General features: G+C 46.0%; 1 protein-coding gene across 2 annotated transcripts in view; it reads left to right on the top strand.

Annotated features, from left to right (window-relative positions):
• LOC140151567 (proteasome subunit beta type-3-like) overlaps window positions 1–17,731 on the top strand; it is a 34,837-nt gene extending 17,106 nt beyond the window's left edge. For both annotated transcript variants that reach the window (XM_072173957.1, XM_072173956.1), the window contains exons 3-6: window positions 2,014–2,121; window positions 10,250–10,427; window positions 11,718–11,812; window positions 17,232–17,731. In XM_072173957.1, coding sequence (XP_072030058.1) covers window positions 2,014–2,121; window positions 10,250–10,427; window positions 11,718–11,812; window positions 17,232–17,280 — 430 coding nt within the window. In that variant the 3' untranslated portion in view covers window positions 17,281–17,731. The remainder of the gene's footprint in view (window positions 1–2,013; window positions 2,122–10,249; window positions 10,428–11,717; window positions 11,813–17,231) is intronic.
• Window positions 17,732–18,498: the final 767 nt, after the last annotated feature.

Genomic DNA, 18,498 nt, shown 5'->3' with positions numbered 1-18,498 from the left:
GGGTTGAAAATACGGCAGAGAAATTTGTCATGTCGTACGTGCGAATTTGGCTTCAAAATTTCACTATTCTGCTAGAAGTTGTACAGAGATCTTATAATATTGTGTAAATAATTTTGTCAGGAACAAAATAAGGTATTACATACCGTCTACGAGTAAATATTCAGGACAAAATTCAGGATTTTCATGTGTTGTTTCAAAGAATTTGGATTGTCATTTTGAAATTCCCGCCAGCAATCGCCTGGGAACGTAAACAAGTTTTTCCTAAAATTGTAAATTTCCTTAAAAACGACTTTTGTTGATCAAACTTTGGATTATTTAAGATGTCATTGTTTAAGAATGTAGAATTTTAAGATATTTTTGAGTATTCTAATGTTTTACATGGTCAAAAAGGGGGTCATCAGTTTGATTCCTGATTTAAAAACACTTTAGCAATTGTTCTAGTTATTAAATTGTTGATTTCGTCATGTTCAAATCTTTTCGAAAGTGAGCGCCTGATGCGGAGTGACTGCGCGATATCGATAGTAACGAGCTTACGCTTTGAACGCAGCCGCCAAAAGGTTCCATGAACGCGTTCAGGAGTCTATATAAAGGCCGTGCACAACGCAAATTAATCAGATTGCTTGGTGGACAATAGTCCACCCAAACCTTCACTCAGTTTGAAGGTAAGCACTGCCAACCAAAGCAAATCGCCCTACTCAGGAGCTCAGATTGAGCTAGGGGCAGCTTGGCTACCACAATAGTGGCACTGGCAACACCAGGGTGGTTATGCACTCCGGTGATTTGGCCTAGCGCCTGTGCCTAATTTGGGGCAAGTGACTTGCCACACACATGCACAAGTCCAATGGAAATTATGCACTGTATTTTGTGTGCATTCATTGTTGCATAGCAAGTTCGTATTTGGTGTACAGGCATGGATACTCTGCAGTATAGGCCTACTAGGCCTTGGCCTAGCCTACGACTATGTCATGTGATGAGAGATTCTGTTGATTAAATTGTATTTTTATGCTTCTCGATTATTCAAGCAGATAGCTAGTATATATGTACTTTTCGGCAGCATTTATTGGTCATTTATTTGGATTTAAAAGAGAGAAATAAGGAAATATCGTCATGATCATAGATTGTGTATATATTTACCAGTGTTTACTTGTATTTATGAATTGTGATGTGATAAGACAAATATGAAAGCAAATAACAATACATGATATAACAAAAGAAGCAAATATAAAACAGAATTGTCAAGTCTCATTTTTACCTGTTACTTCTCCTTTCATGCATCACTGATTCCACATATCTTGGGGAGAATTCTAGTCTTTGATACTACGCTACCACTTGTATGTTTAGAAGGCTAGTCTTCTCCATCAGTCGTTTACAAAAGTATTAGGGGCAAGCTCGGTCCCGTTACAATATGGACCTGAAGTCTTGCAGCGGTATATAGGGATGCACTGTACGTTTAAGAAATCCAAACTTCAAGCATCAAGAAATATACCTTGTATTTGTCAGTTTTACCTCAGAGATGCTGTAGACCCTCTCTACACAGTGCAGAAACATCACAAGTAGAATGCTGCTCAATATGATAAATCCAAATCATGAAAATCAAGACATTTTGCAGAGCAATATTTTGACCACTTTTGCACTAAGTAAATTACTCCCATGAAGATTGCAGGTTTTGCCAACCCTGGGAATTTTGAACCCACCCAAAAGATGAGATCAATGTTGATCAATTACCTCAACTTTGGGAGTATAGACTAGTACAGTGGGATTAAAATCATCCAAGCATGCCCAGACCCTGGTACAATGGGATTAAAATCGTCAGTGCATGCCCAAACTGTCCTTTAGAGAGTTCCTCAGCTGCATCCTTAGAGCCCAAAATTAGCCCACATATTGTGATGTTTCTTATTTGTGGAAAAGATAATAATAGAGAGAACTGTAACTCTAGGTACGACGAGTTACAGTTACTGGAACTAATATCAAGTTATAATCATTAAGTATCATTTTCCCCCTTCATCTTTGCAGAGCAAATCGTCTAAAGTTCCGTCTTAATCTGTATACACTCAGAGAAAACAGAGAAATTAAACCAAAGACATTCATGAGCATGGTAGCTAATCTACTGTATGAAAGAAGGTAAGTTTTAGTCATTTGTATTATAAAGTCGGTGTCATTCAGTAAATGATATAGAGTCCAACCTCATTTGTCTAGCCATGATCATAAGTGAATTATGTGCAATTGAACTGTTTTAAATTCTTAATGGTTTAAAAAGGAAAAAAAGAGTCCAAAGTAACTGAAGTACATGCAAGGTAGTTAGCCAGCGAGCCGTCCACCCGCATTTTGGATGGCCATCTTCAAAAGTAGACGGGTGGTAAAACCGTCAACCCGTCTTATGGACGGGTCAGCAAAATCCCCAATGAGATAGTATGGAGAAAAAAAATTTAGTTTTAATTATTTTCACCTTTATTTCCTCTATTCACATCATATGAATATAATAATTATAAGTCTATGAAAATAATATATAATATTTAAAATACTTTGGGAGTCTTTTTAGTGTCTTGAGTTCTGAGTGCAATGACTTATTCAATCAAGTCAAGTTCAATTCAGTCAAGATGGCACACATGTAGGAGAAGGTTAATTAGACTCAGTACACCGGTCGATCTTACCGTTTCCGATGTTGATTAAGATACTTCTTGCATCGATCCCGAGATGCGGAAAAAACCAATAGTCATTTTGTCCCACATAAATGAATAAATAACAAAACCCCCGATCCCGAGTGGACTCACCCATTCGGTGACGTCACACACGATAATCACCCCTTATCCTCCTTGGTTTCTAGATGAGATAGACGTGTGGATTTTTCTTTACCAACGCTAAGTATCATTACGAACCAAAGGATGAGATTTACAGTTTGTTTGTTACACTGAGGTAAAAACCAACGAGTATAGTCGCTAGGGAGATAGTTTTGGCGACATTTTTCGGCTAGAAAAGTGACAAAAAGCGATCCAAAAACTTAGCTTGTATGTGTGTTTCCGTTCATATCACGGGACACACGTTTTCAAATAGGCACGCCCTTTAGGGCGCCATTTTATTTTTGTTCTCACGTAAAACAACTATAACAGACTAGTAAGTTACAATAGATGTTTGTACAGTACTGTGTATACATGTATGGTGAGTGATTATCGCTATGTTTATGGTGTGCTCTATCGTTATATCTTTCAGTTCGCGTCTGATGACGCCGAGTTACTGCTAAGAGTTCGGTGGGTTTCCGAAGGGACCAGCCTGACAAATCTTCCCCAAAAGGTTTTCAGTTTTTCATCCCTTTGTATATATATTTTTATATCATACCACTACATCAGCGTCAGCCACTGTGCGTGTGGGTCTGTTTATTGGGCTTGAGCTTGTGTTCGGGGGTAGTGCTGTACGCTCCCGATTACTACAATGTCTAGGCCTTGTCAATCATGCCCTTCCCATGTACCAGAGTGGGACCCGCATCCACTCTGCTACTCCCACAGGGATTGCTCTAAATCAAATAAGTGTGCTTCCTTTTGCATAGGCTTATCGGACATCCACTTCGAGGATTTAGAAAGTAGCGCTCGTCTAGGTCTTCGACACAGACAGAAGACGAAGACTAAGAAACAGAGGCCTACAGGTAAGATTGATATGGTAGGTACTAGCGAGGCAGGCAAGGGCCACGCTAAGGTAACCTCTGGGGCTCCGGTCCCGGGCAAGCAGGCGGACCCTCCGGGGACTGCTAGCGAGCCCGAAGGCCTAGCAGCCAGCGAAAGCACTGACTTTACGTCTAAGCTAGTAGCAGGCAGCAGGGCGGTACTTGCCCTAACAGGCGAGTACCAGTCTACCAGTGAGATCTCTAGCGAGCTTCTTGCAGGTGGACACCCGTCTATTGCTGGCGAACGAGCGGGTCTAGCACCCGCGAAGTAGCCGGCGACGGACAGTATGCCAAGGGTACCCGGGCTTGCCTGGGTTGAATCCTAGCATACAGCGTGCAGCGGACTTGCCTCGGCCGGTCTGTAGCACGCAGCGTGCCAGTGGAACCCGGGCTTGCCTGGGTTGATCCACGACACGCAGCACGCTTTTCGTTCCCGCAAGGGTCGAATGAAAACGTGCATGGGTTTAGCAGAGACGATACCGGGGCTAACGCTTCAGGTGTAGTCTTAGCAGAACCAACTGGGGTTGTCACACGGCAGCGTTCCATGGTGGGACCGCCGAGTGATTCCCTGGGCCTTGGAATGGCTGCCGGCTGTCCTCCGGGACTGGCTAGCGGCTATACCGGGGTTGGGCTCGCAGTCTCTCACGGGACAGCGACCCAAGTGCAAACAGTGGCAGCTACCGAGACGAGCTACGGCTTGACTTCAGTGGTAGCCACTATGCACGCGCCCATAGCTGCCGTGAGTGGTCCGCCACACACAGCGACCTTGGGCGAGGCTCAAGAGGTTAGGGTAGGTAGTTTGAACAGCCTGGCTGATCAACAACCCACTTATGTCCTCGAGAGCCAGCAGAGCGTGGGTGATCCATTACAGTCAATGGGTCAATTACCCTCTTATGATCGATCACTATCTATTCAGCGGAGCATGGCTCCATTGATTGATACTGCCTATTCAGGTAGCGAGGTGACTGATCGAGGTATACACGCTCAGCTACCCGTGATACTAGGCAAGCTCCTTTTAGCCAAGGGACAGCCAGTATGGCGGGGTACCCATACACACGGCTTGATCCTCTAGCGGGGCGCTGTGAGGCATGGGTACAGTGGTGCGCGGCCGGGAGCCCTACCGGGCACCTACGCTACAACCACACAGGTACCGCAGTACTCGTCCTGGTTACCACAGTCTCTGTGGCAACAGGGGGGGGGGAGGCGGTACTGGTACTGCCGTTCCATGGGGTTTCCCTGGTGGCGGATCCTTTCAGGGTCAGCTACCAACAGGGTATGCCCGTGGTATCCGCCGCAGGGTGGTTTCTTCCACGGTCTTCCACCGTGGCAAGTGCCGCCTAGCGTTGGGCAAGCAGTACCACCAGTTGTTACCCAACCCGGCGGCGAGTGGCTAACCCTGATACAGCTCAGGGTAGGCCGCACACTGCTATGGCTAGGGCGACAGCAGCGAGAGCGTCGCGGATCCCGGGTGCTATAGCTAGCATCTCGGGTCTAGCGGAGTACTCCCTCTTCTGCTGGTGTTCAGTTGGCTAGCCACACGGTGGCGACACCTCCCTGTCCACCTTCAGATGCCCGTCGTCAGACCTCTTCCTCATCAGAGAGTGAGTCAGAGTCTGAAGGCGAGGGAAAGGAGTCGGAAGATGAAACCAGTAGCGACTCACAGTCTGTTGAGACTGTGCAGCTAGCTTCAGGTATCCTTCCCCGCTTCCCCGTGAGGAACTTCGCTAGCAATGGTCTGCCTCTGCGGACACGCTGAGGTGATGAGCCGTGTGGCCCAAGGTTTGGGCCTGGCTTTCTCTCAGGAGGAGTCCGTTCAGGAGGACCAGGGCATCTTTTCAGTAGGATGCCCAGCTAGCGCGTCCACACAAGGGTCGCCCGCACTTGCATTCCCGGCGGACCTCAAGGGTAGGTTTCGTAGGGCTGTCAGGCTCGCTGGAGCTTCGACGCCGCGTGCTTGCACGCTTCCACTGCGTGTTTCGCAGGAGGACTCTGAAACCTACCTCAGGGTCCCTGACATGGATCCAGAGCGTTGCCAGCGCCTGCCGCTGGCGGCTAAGGCGCCGGGTCGTTCTCCCCAGTGGGAGGAGGAGCTAAAGCTCATCGATAAGCGAGCACGCCGCTTATCAGAGTCTCTAGCGTCCGCTACCACGCTTGCCGAGCACCTCGGTAGGAAGGTAGCGAACGACCACGGGCAACGTCGGAACTCTTCCGCGAGGTTAATCTGTTAGCGGTGCTAACAGCTAACCTCAACGAGAGTTCTATGGGCCTAGCCCATAGGATGTCATCTCGCCGCCGGGAGAATGCCTGTCTGTCCCTCCAGTCAACTTACGGCTCCGACTTTGCTGATGCAATGAAGAAGTCAGACTCGGTGGGACAGGGGCTACTCTTTGGACAGGCCTTTTGCGCTACGGTTGAGGACCGGGCAAAGAAGGCCACCAATGAGAGCACTCTGAAGAAGTCGGAGGCTGCCCTGTCCAAGGGGAAGGGCAGTAAGGCGAAGAAGAAGCACACGAAGAAGAAGTCTTCTAAGCGTTCTTCAGCGCCAGCTCCGGCTTCAGCAGGACGCGCACCACAGACTACACCCGAGCCGAGGCTACTCCAGCACCTCCCAAAAAGACTGGGAAGCGCAAGAGTAGTGCTGGACCAGTATGGCAAGCCCCCTAAGAAGAGCCGTTCTTCTAAGGGTGGCAAACCAGATCGGTCCTGAGGGCACGGGCGGTCGACAGTCCATGCCGGCAGGTTTGGACTTCCACAGGGATTCCCCTGTGGGCGTCACGCTGTGCATTACGCCCAGAGATGGCATGCCATCTCACCGGGCGCCTGGGTATTGTCAGTGGTCAGTGGGGGTTACAGGCTGGGAGTTACCAGCCACCCCGCGTGCGCCTGCACAATTCAGAGGTCCACGGTAGTGCCGCCAGACGGCCCCCAGCGTCGGGCACTACTGTCAGAGGTCACTCAGCTTCTCACGAAGCAAGCGATTGTCCCGGTCTACCCCCTTTCACCAAGGGTTTTTGGAGCACGTTTTTCTGGCTCCAAAGAAGACCGGCGACTGAGGCCCATTCTGAACCTCAAGCCGTTGAGCGAGTTCATCAGGCCCAAGAGGTTCAGAATGGAGACTCTCGCTTCGGTGCTAGCCTGCCCCATCAAGGGTATGTGGGCGGCATCGCTAGATCTCTCGGACGCATATCTGCATGTTCGATCGCACCTCAAGATCAGAGGTTTCTACGCTTCAAGGTACAGGGTCAAACTTACCAGTTTCGATGCCTGCCATTCGGCTTGTCCACCTCCCCAGAGTGTTTACACTCCTGGTCAGGGCGGTGGCAGCGCACCTGAAGCGCAGGGGAGTCAACATGTGTTGCTACCTGGACGATTGGTTCATTTACGGACGCACCCCACTGGAGACACAGTGTCTCGTGGAGTTAGTAGTCCGTGCGGTGCGGGACCTGGGATTTCTGATCAACGTCAAGAAATCCAATTTGGTCCCGACGCGAACACCACTATTCTTAGGGGCCCAGATCAACCTCAAGGAGGGATCGCGGCGCCCTCACCGAGAGGGTGACGAACATGGCGAGGTGTGCCCGACTCTTGGCCGAGTCAGAGGGAGCACCCGCTGTGGCATGGATGAAGGTTTTGGGCCTTATGGCCAGTATGGTAGACCTCGTGCCGTACTGCCGCTTTCACATGAGGCCTATACAACTACACCTTCTAGCCTTTTACAGGCCCAGTCGTCACCCAATATCCCTCGCGGTTCCGATGTCGGAGATCGCGCGAGAGGACCTCTGGTGGTGGACCCATCAGCCCACGTTGACTCAAGGTGTCAGGTTCCTGCACCAGCGGTGCGTCCACGTAGTGACGACCGGCCAGCGTCAAAACTGGGCTGGGGGCCACATCCACGGGACTCAGTCTCGGGCCTATGGTCGGCCACGGAGACGGAGTTCCATATCAACCTTCTCGAACTTTGGGCAGTGGAGAGAACTCTCCAGCATTTCGAGAAGGTGATCGTGGATCTCATATCGTTGTCCAAGCGGACAACACAACCGTGGTGGCCTACCTCAACAGACAAGGGGCACAAGGTCACCACGGTTGTGCCTGCACGCACTACGCCTGATAGGGTGGTGCAAGGCCAGGCAGATTACGTTGAGAGCGATGCACATAGCGGAGTCACCAACATCCTCGCGGACGATCTGTCACGAGGAAAGGTGTCGGGACCTACAGAATGGTCCCTTGCTCCGCAGGTCGCCCAGCCGATCTTCGAGGTGATGTACCACCCCTCGATAGATTTGTTCGCATCTCATCGCAATCATCAGCTGCCGGTGTACTGCTCGAGGGTCGCAGACCCACAGGCATTCGCCGTGGACGCTCTGTCCGTAGACTGGGAGGAATGACTGCTTCGCTTTCCCCGATCTCGCTACTCGCAAGGGTGGTGACCAAGATCGGGAGGAGGATTGCAACGTCATTCTGATAGCACCGTTCTGGCGAAACACCTGTGGTTTCGACCGATGGTGGATCTACTAGCGGCACAGCCGCGAGTACTCCCCGAGTTACCAAATCTACTCCGGATGCCCGGGAGAGGTACCAAGTCTACCACTAGAGCACCTGCAGTTAGCTGCATGGCCCTTATCAGGAACGTCGGGCGGAGGGAGGCTTTTCATCAGAAGCTGCTTCTCTCATCGCCGGGGTAGACGAGTCTACCCTCCGTGCGTATAGTCAGCGTTTGGCTCCCTACTACGCATGGTGCGATGAGAAATACATCTCCCACTAGAGCCTCTGTGCCTCTAGTGGCAGATTTTCTGACAGAAAAGTTCAGGTCAGGACTTCAGCAGGCAACGATAGCCAACTATAAGTCAGCCATTCTCTCGATTCATCGAGGATTCAAGACGGTCGACTATCAATTCAGATGGGTCCCTAAGTCTTCTTCTCGACGGTATGTTCAACGCAGCGCCCGCCGAAAGGAAGGTGGTCCCTCCATGGGACCTCAACACAGTCTTGGAGTATATTAAGGGTCCCCTTTTGAGCCCCTGTCAAAAGCGACCCTTAAATACGCCACTCTTAAGCGGCCTTTCTTCTGGCGTTGGCTTCGGGACGGCGCTGCTCAGAGTTGCACGCAGTTTCTTCGCCCGGAAAACCAAATTTCCTTGCAAAAAATGAGCGAAGTACATTCCGACACTCGCCCCTCTTCCTCCCCAGTATTGGGCAGGGTTCGTCAATAGCCGAAGACAGGTTGTGGTGCCCGGTGAGGGCGCTACAGCACTACCTTGGCCGAACACAAACCTTAAGAGGGGCTCATGACCGCTTATTTATCACTCACGCAGAACCGCACGGGCCAGCCGCTAGACGGACTCTGGCACGGTGGCTGGTCCAGGTGTTGAGTGGACTCGAGGCGGCAAAAGACGCCGCCCCAAGGCCCACTCAACCAGATCTATCTCATCTTCGTGGGCCTACCATAGGGGGGTCCCCATAGAAGAGATTTGTCAGGCTGTGTCTTGGAAGAACCCGTCGTCCTTTTCCACGGTTTACTACAAAAACGTAAACCAACGACCAGGCGATAAGTTCTCCAGGGCCATTCTGCGGAGAGATAATATGGTGGTTGGGTATCAGGTGTTTTGCGGACAATCAGAATTCCAACATGGTAAGAACCAGTGTTTCTATTCTTAACCACTGAACTTTCAGTTCAGGGGTATTTGTCTGTTCACGTAGTCTTTCTGTTTCCCGGCCGTGAGGGGGGGGGGAAATAGTTTGACCTCGCGATTACCATGCTACCCACTCTCCCGATCCTTATCAGATGCTGGCCAATCTTGTACCTCCATCCGTCGGTTACTTGCTAGATCGATCTTTCAGATGTTGATGCAAGAAGTATCTTAATCAACATCGAAGCGGTAAGATCGACCGGTGTACTGAGTCTAGTCCCAAACAAAAATGTTTGGTAGACTCATAACCGATCGATCTTACCTTTCCGATATTGATTATCCGACCCGACCGCCCCTACAAGTTTGGCGAGTAGGGGCTGCCCAAGTCGGATAAGGGTGATTATCGTGTGTGACGTCACCGAATGGGTGAGTCCACTCGGGGGATCGGGGGGTTGTTTGTTATTTATTCATTTATGTGGGACAAAATGACTATTGGTTTTTTCCCGCATCTCGGGATCGATGCAAGAAGTATCTTAATCAACATCGGAAAGGTAAGATCGCACCGGTTATGAGTCTACCAAACATTTTTGTTTGGGACTAGTTTCTCATATGGACTAATACTTTATGTGCTGAAACTTGGCAAGAGATTTTAGTTGCTTAAGATGAATTAAAATGCTTATTTTTTCTTTAAGCATAAAGCAATAGTGGTTTGTCAAGTGTTAGTTATGTATCAAGTTTTAAATGGAGATAAAATATTGGAAATATGCAGACCTGCCAAATTTAGTATACATGTACTTTGAAACAAATGTGATCAATCATGGCATAAATTATAATCGATATTGGATCTAAACATTTTTGGATCCTGACTAACAAATGAATTGTGGACGGGCAGTTTCTGTATCCTGGCTAACACCCTGAGTACATGTATAGCTTTTGAGATTACTGACGTTTCATCTCCATTTTGCAGGTTTGGTCCATATTTCACAGAGCCAGTTATAGCAGGGTTAGATCCTAAGACATACGCTCCATTCATATGCAACCTGGATCTCATTGGGTGTCCTATGTTTACTGAAGACTTTGTGGTAGCTGGTACATGTACAGAACAACTTTATGGCATGTGTGAATCATTATGGGTACCAAATCTGGTGAGTAAAATAGATTGCTATTATTTAAATCAGGTAAAAGGATTGGAAGATCTGTTTCCTCCTGTTCTGCGCACATGGACAATTGGACATATATAGGGACATTAGGACAAAGTGAGATTTTCATAGGTGTGCAAGAAGCCTGTTTGCTTCCTGAAATGGGTGTCACTTGCTTCCTGGAATGCCAGGCAATGACATACTGCCACAGATGAGAAAGTATACAAACTATCCGCCAACAGGTAAAGTCCCCATGCTTTTTATGCTGTGAATTCTTGCATATTCATGAGGGCCTGTGTGTGTAACAAATCATGCTGATTCATGCATGTGTTGCTTGCCTTCGGATTTACGCTATAGTGCGTTATGCCTCTTACCTTTAAAATGTGCGGTGTGTGCATACAACAGTTTCGTCTGTCGCACGTCATAGAATGATCAGCCCTCATTAACAGGTGATGCTGGGATTTCACCTGTTGGTGGTTGGTCTGTATATTTTGTCGTCTGTTCATACTGCATATTTAGCCTGCAGTGACTGCATACATGAATATATAGTGTATGGTTAAGGGGGATACACATCCTGCACAAGAACAAATAAACACAATGGGGAACAATTGTTCGCTACAAGAGGAAGCTGAATATAATTTAAGAAAGACTGAAAAGTTTACCAACCCAAAGTGTTACAATTAAACAAGACAACAAATAAACACAAATCCTGACCGGCACACAACCCAACTTAAAGAAAAGCAAGGGAATGTGCCGGCATGGGAATCAAACCCACAACCTTCCGATCTCTAGACGGACGTCTTATCCATTAGGCTACCAGCTCCCACTGTTAAACGGTGGTTAAAGCTGGGTCTAATGTTAACAGTCATGGTATACAATACACACAAACAAATATTACGCAAAGAAAACAGGTGAAGGAGATCATTACTGATGCTTAATCATGTCCCTAGTATAATATAAAAACAGTATTATACCGGGGACACGATTAAGCATCAGTAATGTGTGTATTGTGTATCACGACTGCTATAGGATTTCAGGAGCAATATGTTTGTTCAATGAGCAAGTTGTTGATGATAACAAATCAGTTTTCAAATCAACACCTTTGGTTTCATGGTAAGGTCATCTGATTTTAAACAAGTGATCACAAGTGCAATCACTTGTTTAAATAAATTTGGTTTCATGCTAGTGATACCTTATCCATATTTCTTTATTCCATCTGACTATGTGTCATTGATGCCTAGTTATTTGATGGCAACCACTTAACCAAGTATGTTATATCTTATTTGATATTACTAGGAACCAGACGATTTATTTGAGACCATATCCCAAGCCTTGCTGAATGCTGTAGACAGGGATGCAGTGTCAGGTTGGGGAGCTGTTGTACATATCATGTAAGTCTATCAAAAAGTCATGTATATCATACCTTAATGGTCACTAACCCTGTTCATCATAGGATGTGCAGCATAAGTGCTCATCATATCAACCTAGTACTACAAGTTATTAGGTGAAGTTTGGGTAGATACAGATTTAAATCTAACAGAGGAGTCTTTATTAGGTGAGAGCGATTGCCCGGACCTGACGGATTCTGAGACTAGATGTAATCTGTATCACCCTCTAAACCAAACTAATAAGGATTTATCATACCTGATGTCTAAAGTGCTCTAGGCTAGAACATTTGTGTACATCCATATCAAAACGATGCACTTGTCAGCTGCTACATGTGTCTCATTTCACATAATAGCTAGGAATAATATCAGACTCATCTTCGAAGTGGAGGTCACTTCAAATCATCCCAACTCACATGGTTTAGGAATACATTGATCATTCCTTATATAATTTGACTTGGGGATGATATGAAGTGACCAACACTTGGAAAAGGAAGACACCTTATCCCAGTGTCGAGGAGCTGAAAATTACCTTTTACCAGCATTTTGGCACTTTTTGCCAATTCTTTCCATCTATGCTGGTTTTTCTCCAAATGGGTACTATATTTTGTCCCTTTTGGATGCTCCTACCTACACTACTCTATATTTCATCCTTTTCTACTTTTCATCCTTCTATCTGTCTACCTACTCTACCTTGAAACTTCCTTTCGCAACACAGCTGGTTAGGAAAGGCGAGCCAAATTAGTTGGCTTGGTAGCTTGTTTTATTGTCTGGTGTTGTTTTTGGATTGGAGCTTCCGTCCTAAGTTTCGTAGAGGATGGGAGTTCTTATTCCACATACTAGGGTAAAGGCGCTGAATTCCAGTACTGATGGGTACATAAATCATTTCACACTGGCGGTACAGGACACAGATCCCCAGTGTGAAGGTGACAGCGTAACCCCACACGGGCATCAGGAAATGGGCGATGCCGTCAATTAAATCCGGACTGTGGACTAAAAGGTTGTCCACAGACGGACATCATCGTCCATTTCCTTTTGTCGGGTAAAAGCTAGTGTGGGTGCCAGCTTGTGTTGTGTCTATTCTTACCTCTTCCTCTTCATCTTTTCTTTCTTCCTGTCCCAATCATAGAGTTTTGTGTAGAAATGTGGATGAACCTCACTGCCTTGTGAGCGCTTCGGGAGAGGCAAAGGCTAGGGAGTAAACCTTACACAAATCCGGAGTGGAGCCCCTAAGGCGGACTGGTGAATGAACTTCAACACCTTCCGGCAGCTCCTGCATCCAAGTTGATGCCAAACGTATTGCTTCGCTCTCCTTTGGACTACATCAACGAGGCCAAGAGGGGGACTTTGATTACTGGGCAGCTCAGAGTCTCCAAAAAAAAAAAAAAAAATAAAAAAAAATTTGCCCATATTGGAGTAGCCTATCCCAATGGCTCTAAATCTTCATCATGGGCCAAAGAGCGGAAGAGGAAGATTTACTTCTCAACGGTCATTAGGCTGGTGTTGAACATGTCATCATTGGTCAACCTTCCAACACTGGCCAACATGTTCCAGATCAGGGCGAACTACTACATATTGGTAGATCTCGGCTGCTGTGTGTCCAGAAATAAGCTGAAACAGGGCTGATCACCCGTAAAGCTGCTGGGACTGGACCAAAATAATTCCCAGCAAAATTCATGATTACGAAAACTACAAGCAAATCTTCGAAAATACCGAGGGTAGATGAGCGGCAGTCTACTGTTGACTTCATGACGGACCAGCGGGAACTCGGCACACCATCACGAACTGTTGGCCCTGATTATTGTCGCCTGTCTACCTTCAAACCTCTTGTAATATCTACTTATAATGTCCGTACTGTAAATTAACAAGGGAAAATGCATCACCTTTTCATGGGCTGTGCTGATGCAGGTATTGACATTGCCGGAATTTAAGAACATCGTCTCATTACACCAAGCCCAACCGATGAACTTTGGTCAGATGATAGGAACTGGGTTTTATCATTCAGTTCTGCTACCAAGCAAAGGCACGGAGGAGTTGGTCTGGTCATGTCCAAGCACATTCACAGATGTCTTAAGAGTGTTGAAGCTGTTTCCGAGAGGATACTATTTGTAACATTCCATGGCAACCCTCAGCTCAGCATCACTGTTGTATATGCACCCACTGAGTGCGCAACATCTTCTGACAAGGAGGAATTCTATTCATCTCTATCTGACCACCTGGATGGTATGAAAAGACACAACATCCATCTCATCCTCGGCGATTTTAATGCCAGAATAGGAACAGACAGTCATCTTTCCCATCCTTGGGTCATTGGTCCACATTGCTACCATGATTCAACAAATGACAATGGTGAGCGTCTGGTCAACACCTGCCAGGAGTACAATCTCAGACCGCCCAGATGAGATTCCCGCAACCCAGGAACCGTCTCTGGACTTGGACCCATCCAGCTGGATCAACCCATGCACAGCTAGATCACATACTAATAAACAGCAAGTGGGTAAATTCTCTCCGCAACTGTCGAGCATACAACTCAGTAGAAGTGGACTCCGATCATCGTGTTGTGAGCATCCGTCTAGCTGCCAGTCTGCGAACTAGCAAAGGAAAACCTTGCAAGAGACCAAAATTCAACTGGAAGAAGTTGCAAGATCCTGATACAAAGGAGGAATTTCAGCTGGAGCTATCAAACAGATTCCAGGTCTTGAGCATGGATGACACCACACCCATCTCTGACAGGTATGAGACCTTCGAAACAGCGGTCCGTGAAGTTGACGAGAAAGTTATTGGAAAGCAAGAGCCATGCGGACTACCAAGTTGGGTATCAGATGCAACCATCAGACTTAAACTTGAAAGGGATGAGGCCAAAAAGCGGTACTCCATTTCAAAGTCTCGTCAATCTAGAGAAAGATGGAGGAACTTGAACACCAGCCTTAACAACTCCTATAAATCTGATGAGCTTGCTACCATCAATAAGCAGATGGAAGACCTGAAGCTGGCCGACGAGATGGGGAATTATACCACCACCTGGAAAATTATACACTCGCTTTCTGGGAAGAACTCAAGGAAAGGGGTGAAAGTCAAAAGAGAGATGGATCAGCTCCAACCAGTGACCATGAACTGCTTGAGGAATGGAAGGAATATTTTAGCTCACTCCTTAACAACGACAGTGGCACAGCAGCTTCAGAACTTCCTGCACCAGCTGTTGAAGATCTTCCTATTATCACTGAGCCCCCAACTCGTGAAGAAGTAGTCAAAGCAATAGCAGCCATGAAGACCAACAAGGCAGCAGGATTGGACTGTGCTATAACTGCAGAAGCACTTCAGGGAGGAGGGATAGCATGATTGATATGATTCTCGAATTCTGTATGGAAGTATTGTCAACGCTGACACCACCACGTCAATGGGGTACGACTGTAATCATTCCTCTACCAAAGAAAGGTGACCTCTCTCTCATGACAAACTACCGTGGTATTTCGCTTATGTCCATTGCCGCAAAAGTGTACAACAAGATCCTTCTGAACAGGATCCGACCCCACATTGATCCTTTACTGAGAAGCAACCAGGCTGGCTTTAGATCTGGTCGCAGCTGTGCTCAGCAAATACACATTTTGAGGAGGATCATGGAAGGCTTCAAGGAGTACCAACTTCCCTTAACAGTCACTTTTGTGGACTTCAAAAAAGCCTTCGACTCCATCAACAGGTCCATCATGTTTTCAGTGCTGCGGCATTATGGAATACCAAAGGTTGTGGTCAATGCCATCCAGGTGCTCTACAAAGACTCCAATAGTGCCGTTATGGTAGATGGCAGTATCTCAGAGCCTTTCCAAGTAACAACTGGAGTGCTTCAGGGTGATGTGTTGGCACCATTCCTGTTTATTATCCTGGTAGACTACCTTCTGATGAAATCAACTTCTGGAATTGACGCTGGAATTGTTACCTACCCATGTCGGTCAAGCAGGTATCCTGCCAAGATGCTGAATGACCTGGATTTTGCTGATGATATTGCCCTGCTGGAATCTTCCATAGACCGGGCCCAGTCACAGCTTACTAGGACTGCAACTGCAGCAGCAGATCTAGGCCTTGTAATCAGTGCACCTAAGACAGAATATATGACTGCAAACTGTAACGCCCAACCAGCACTTGAAGTCTATGGTAGTACCATCAACCATGTCACAGACTTCAGGTATTTGGGTTCCAAGATGGGCTCTAGTGTTGGAGACCTAAAAGAAGAAAAGCACTAGCCTGGGCAGCTTTCTGGAAACTGGGCGCCTTTGGAGAAGCCCGTCCCTGCCAATCGAAACAAAAATCAAGCTGTTTCAGACAACGTGTGTTACTGTCTTTCTGTACGGGTGCGAGTCATGGGTAATTACCAAGGACATGGAAAACAAGATCAATGCATTTGCAACATCTTGCTACAGAGTCATGTTAAACATCAAGCGTGTGGATCGGATTCCAAACGAAACCATCTACAACCTGACCAACACCACTCCACTGGTTGCCAGAGTCAAGATTCATCAACTCAAATTTCTCGCCATATACTGCGTCTTGAAGATGGCGAGCCTGTGAAAGAATATGCGCTTTATATTCCACCACATGGGAAGAGGAAACCGGACGGACCCAAGCACACTGTACTTACAGTATGTCCAGCACCTCCTGGGAGATACTGAAGGATGCTGCAGCCAAACAAAATTGTTTCGCTTGCCCAAGATCGCATTAGTTGGAGAAAGCTTGTAGTCGCCTGCTCCGCAGCCGACTGATGATGATGACCAACACTTGATATGTGAGTCTGGTATTTATTCCTAGCTATTACGTGAAATTAGACACATGTAGCAGCCAACAAGTGCATCGTTTTGATATGGATGTAGTGATTCCATACAACAGCATGGCTGCAAAGTATTAATTCCCAAGTTGTTTAGCAAGCCTATCTGAGACTGCCATGACTGCTTATCGCTGCCAATTTCTTTGAGACAGCTTTCTAGCTGCATTGTTATTAACTCTTTGTGTATTCTTCTTCTTATATTTTCCATTTCATCATACTTTGATCAAATTGAGCATAGTGGTCATCATAATCCTTAACCAAGCTATTAAACCCTAATCCTAACTAACCCTTTTCATAATCATTATCTTAAAGATGGTGGCTGCAATTCTTTAAGTTTTGCCCTCTACTATACCCAATAACTAATGACACCCAATTCAAATGATGCTACATGTAGCTTACAAAGCCATGTTGATGGTTGCTATTAACATCGCAATGAATAGCAGAATAAAAGTATTTATAGTAGTGGTACACAGTAATGTCAATAAGGTAGTAGAATAAATCAGATTACCTAATTGGCTATGCTCTTATTTATTATCCATTGACCAGAACTTGGAAAATGTTGATCAATCTCTTAATCACACATTTTTGTTTCTTATTTCATTTTTGCAGAGAGAAAGACAAGATCACAACAAGGACCGTCAAAGCAAGAATGGATTAGTGCAACTATTTTGTTCCCAAACTAAGCCAGTTATGAGTGTGTAAATAATAATGGGGTTGGTTTACCACATCGTGGCATACAATGCACATGGGACAATTCAAGTACATACTTTCTACTACTACTACTACAGGATGTCATCCTATAATGATTAGTACCTGTTTAAGTTTTCATGACTTATGATTTAGATAACAATATCTTTAGGTTAATTTGTACAAGAGAGATCTCTCTTTTAGAATTAAGCATTGAAATTGGGGAATAATTACGTTATACCATACACAGCGTACCCCATGTGTGCAATTTATATCTTAGTTGCAACAAGGCATCACATCCTTATGATACTCAGTGCAGAGGGTGTTCTGTAAAAAGTGGATACTGGATCTGTGGTTTGTACCTCTACTTATCATTCTGGGACACCCTGTAGGGAACAAGGTTGCCATCACATTTTCAACTTTTCTATTTGTTATGCTAGTGCATAAAAAATGCAGAAGTAAGATATGGAATGGAAACAAGAATGATGCATTGATGAAATAGTTATGGATTATTTGAAAGATGAATAAACCCAAGCGGGGGCGTAAGTGAAGCGAATTCAGAATGCATTCCAAACCTGTGAGTAAAAAAGTGGAACAAATTCTGGGGTTTTTTTTACCACAAAAAGCCACTTAATTTCTTTAAAATCACAAGAATGAATTCAAACATGGGCATGAATTTCAAATGAAGAATCAAATGTGTAGGGCCTAAGAGAGTGAACTTTTGTGATGGCAATATAAGTACTTCAAATCCTGCAATATTTCCCTGGTCTCATATCCATGGGGTATGAAGGATGAACTGTATAGCACAGAATTGATTCAGATCATCTGTTTTTATCCACTCCTTTGTCAGTCTGATAACAGAATGCCAGACAAGGGGGATTGGAATGTACTTGACGTTTTGTTTGACTGGAGTTACTGTCATGGTAATTTTCTAATTTACATAAAGTATCTTTGTTATTTTCTTCTTGTCAATTACTTGGAAACAAATTTAAGTATGTCCAAAGTGATGTGCATTTGTGTGACCATTGCCCAATTTCTGTGAGTCCCAGAATATGCCATAAGAACCAAACATTAATTGGGCATTCCATTTCAAACCATATATACCTTATGGGAGACATGAATATAATCTCCTGCACAGCACCGCAGGTGTAGATTTCAAATGGAGTCATCCATACAGATAACCCTATTT

Source organism: Amphiura filiformis, chromosome 4 (assembly GCF_039555335.1).
Source record: "Amphiura filiformis chromosome 4, Afil_fr2py, whole genome shotgun sequence".
Taxonomy (NCBI): Eukaryota; Metazoa; Echinodermata; class Ophiuroidea; order Amphilepidida; family Amphiuridae; genus Amphiura; species Amphiura filiformis.
The sequence above is the reverse complement of the archived record's forward strand: the minus strand, read 5'-3'. Positions and strand labels throughout refer to the sequence as shown.